At 35.5% G+C, this 2,782-nt stretch overlaps 1 protein-coding gene across 1 annotated transcript in view; it reads right to left on the reverse strand.

The window, feature by feature from the left end:
• Positions 1 to 845: 845 nt before the first annotated feature.
• The window catches only part of LOC113475305 (neurogenic locus notch homolog protein 1-like), a 12,265-nt gene continuing 10,328 nt past the window's right edge, over positions 846 to 2,782 (reverse strand). Inside the window, exons 9-11 of the mRNA XM_026839355.1 lie at positions 2,334 to 2,385; positions 1,803 to 1,941; positions 846 to 1,181 (exon numbers count right to left, since the gene is read on the reverse strand). Of these exons, the coding sequence (XP_026695156.1) occupies positions 1,031 to 1,181; positions 1,803 to 1,941; positions 2,334 to 2,385 (342 nt within the window). The 3' untranslated portion in view covers positions 846 to 1,030. The remainder of the gene's footprint in view (positions 1,182 to 1,802; positions 1,942 to 2,333; positions 2,386 to 2,782) is intronic.

The following is a 2,782-nucleotide window of genomic DNA, read 5'->3' on the forward strand; positions in this document are numbered from 1 at the left end:
TCGTGCGTCGTGTTTTGTATTGTCAAATGTTGCACTTCGAATTAAATGAATCAAACGCTGCTACGAAAAAAATATCACGCATTTTCTTACAAATGAATGTAAATATTTTTTAATCCTAAGTGTGTTTTAACGCCTGTCGTTTTGTGGCTATATTTTTTCTTTTCGTCTTAAACGTGTTAATTTTCGTTACCCCGCATAATCAAAAGGGCCCATATTGACCCCTGCTTAATTTCCTCACGTTTATATCTAAATAAAAAGAAAAAGAACTAAAGCTGATTTTATGAGACAAAAACAAACTTCACGAAATATTCAAGTTAATTTATGGACCTATGAAACAAAATCGTTAATACTCGAAAACTAAAAAAATATCATCGGCTGAAGTATGGTTTAGCCAGCATTCAGAGTTAGCGCCTTACTATTTCGAATTTTTGCATTTTTTTCAAAAACGTTTTCTATTTACCCCATTTTTTTATGTTGAACAACAGTAATTGGCGCTTTAAAGTCGTGTTAATACCGTTGAATAATTCTGTAACAATTTTTAGTTTATAATTACAGAAATTGCTGTCTTTGCCGCTATTGGTCCGCCTATAAAAGCTACAGGGCGGGGGAAGATGGGATACCTTTTCATTCTATTTTCCCGTCCCATTTGGTAGTTAACAAAAAACATTCAACGAAGTATAAAGCCGTATCTTCACGACTCCCATAGACTGTTGTTAATTTTTGAGAAACAGACGACGTTTCACATATTTTGCTCCAGCCTAGTAAAGTTTTTTCTCTATAGGCATGTGTCTAAAAAATTACCGGTATCCTTTATGAGGTCAACCATGAAACGTTAAAGACCAAAATGTGTATGTCATAATTTATTACATTTAACACAGCTATACTTATCCGTATAAGAAGTTAATAAAATTAGAACTCAAATATTTAAGGCACCTTTACACGTAGCACACTTTCAGTTTATAGCGAATATAGAAACAGAATAATATATATGGCAATCAAAGTAAGAGCACCAATACAGAATTTTTTTTAGTTAGCACTGCGTTATGTCACATTTACAACCCGTGGCATAATTAAAGTCCATAACAGCAGAGGTATTGTCTGTACAGTTTAATTGTAGCGACTGTGTGATATATGAACTGACTGAACAACATCTGCACACTGAAGTAAAGTTCCCGCTTTGCCTGAAAAGACAAAACAACATGATTAAGGTCTTTATGATTGAGAATTTATATAAATGATGATTGAATAGTTTGGACTAGCATGAAAAGTAAATTTTATACAGTAGGGTTGGGGAAGATGGGACACCTTTTCATTCTATTTTTTCCTTCCATTTGGTAGTAATAAATAAAGAACACTATAAAACCTGTCCTCACAACTCCCATTGACCGTTGTTAATTGTTTAAAACATGATAAGGATATTTAAATATTATGTGGTAAAGGTGTCCTGTCTTCCCCCCTACTATACATTTAGTTAAAGTTACCACATAGTGGACAACCCATTAGTGACCACTAGGTTGCAGCAATTGCCGCAAGTGCCATGCCCAAGGACACATACGCCCGCAATGGTAGCAGCGTCAAGCCTTGAACCCATTACCCTGGGTTGGAGGCAGGAAAGCTAGTTTGTAAATGGTCATATTTTCCAAACTTTGTATGTGTGTTCCTACTAATTTAGACAATCCACTAGTTACCAATGGGCAGGAGCAATTATCAGTACTTCAAAACACACACAACTATACATAAACCAATTTGCTGCAGTAGGCCTATTACTTAAAGATAATTAAATTATTGCTACAGAAACTTACACATCGTATGCAGATGTAGTAAAACAAGCTCCATCACAAACTGGTATGTTAACCTCTGTGGGTGCTGAACAGTTCACACCTGGTCTGTAGTCAATCATGTTCACAATATCAGATTTATCTGACGGTGAGCACGTCTTACCTAGAAAAAAATAAAAAAATCTATTAGGGTCAATATGAAAGTCTGGTTTTAATCAGGGTAAATTATTTATATGGGAAATATTGATGAAGGCCAGCTTATCACGATGTTAAAACGTAGGTAAACAAAAAAACTTTTTTCAACATCTGTTTAAGAGCTAGAAACTGCTTATTTTTATAGAAAATAAAAACAATTTAAAAACAGCCTTGAATAAAACAACAATTGAATGAATGTAACTTGCTTTATCCGTTGAGTGTCTTGCCCAAGGACACATATGCCCACAATGGTAGCGGAGAGGAGCCTTGAACCCATTACCTCTGTGTTACAGGCAGGCGCGCTAACCACTATGCCACGGCGCCGGTCATTTAAATGTTAATTATAAATGTTTAACTTACATGTAGAACAGCAACCATTGGTTGAGATGTTTGGTATCAAGAATCCTCCACTCTGTAAAAGGTGCATTTTATATAAGAATAATGGTACAAATTTGAGCACCAACTAAAACAGACATGTACCCATTTAGTCGACCTAACAAAAATTTAAATATTAAATATGTTTCTGCAATGGTGGTGGGTGACCTCTTTTCTAACGACACATATGAATGAATGAATGAATGAATGTAACTTACTTTATCCTCGCGTGGCCGGAAAACGACAGTCGTTATAACACGGGTGTGCACCTCGCGCCAGTTTACGAGTTACCAAGTATATTACTTTGTGGGTGATTATTTTTTTTGGATTTTTTTTTTTTTCATTTTCATCTATGGCTGATAATTTGGACAACCCATTAGTGACCACTGGGTTGAAGCAATTGCCGTTAAGTGTCTAGCTCAAGGAGGGGATCC

This window comes from Ciona intestinalis, unplaced genomic scaffold (genome assembly GCF_000224145.3).
Source record: "Ciona intestinalis unplaced genomic scaffold, KH HT000197.1, whole genome shotgun sequence".
Taxonomy (NCBI): domain Eukaryota; kingdom Metazoa; phylum Chordata; class Ascidiacea; order Phlebobranchia; family Cionidae; genus Ciona; species Ciona intestinalis.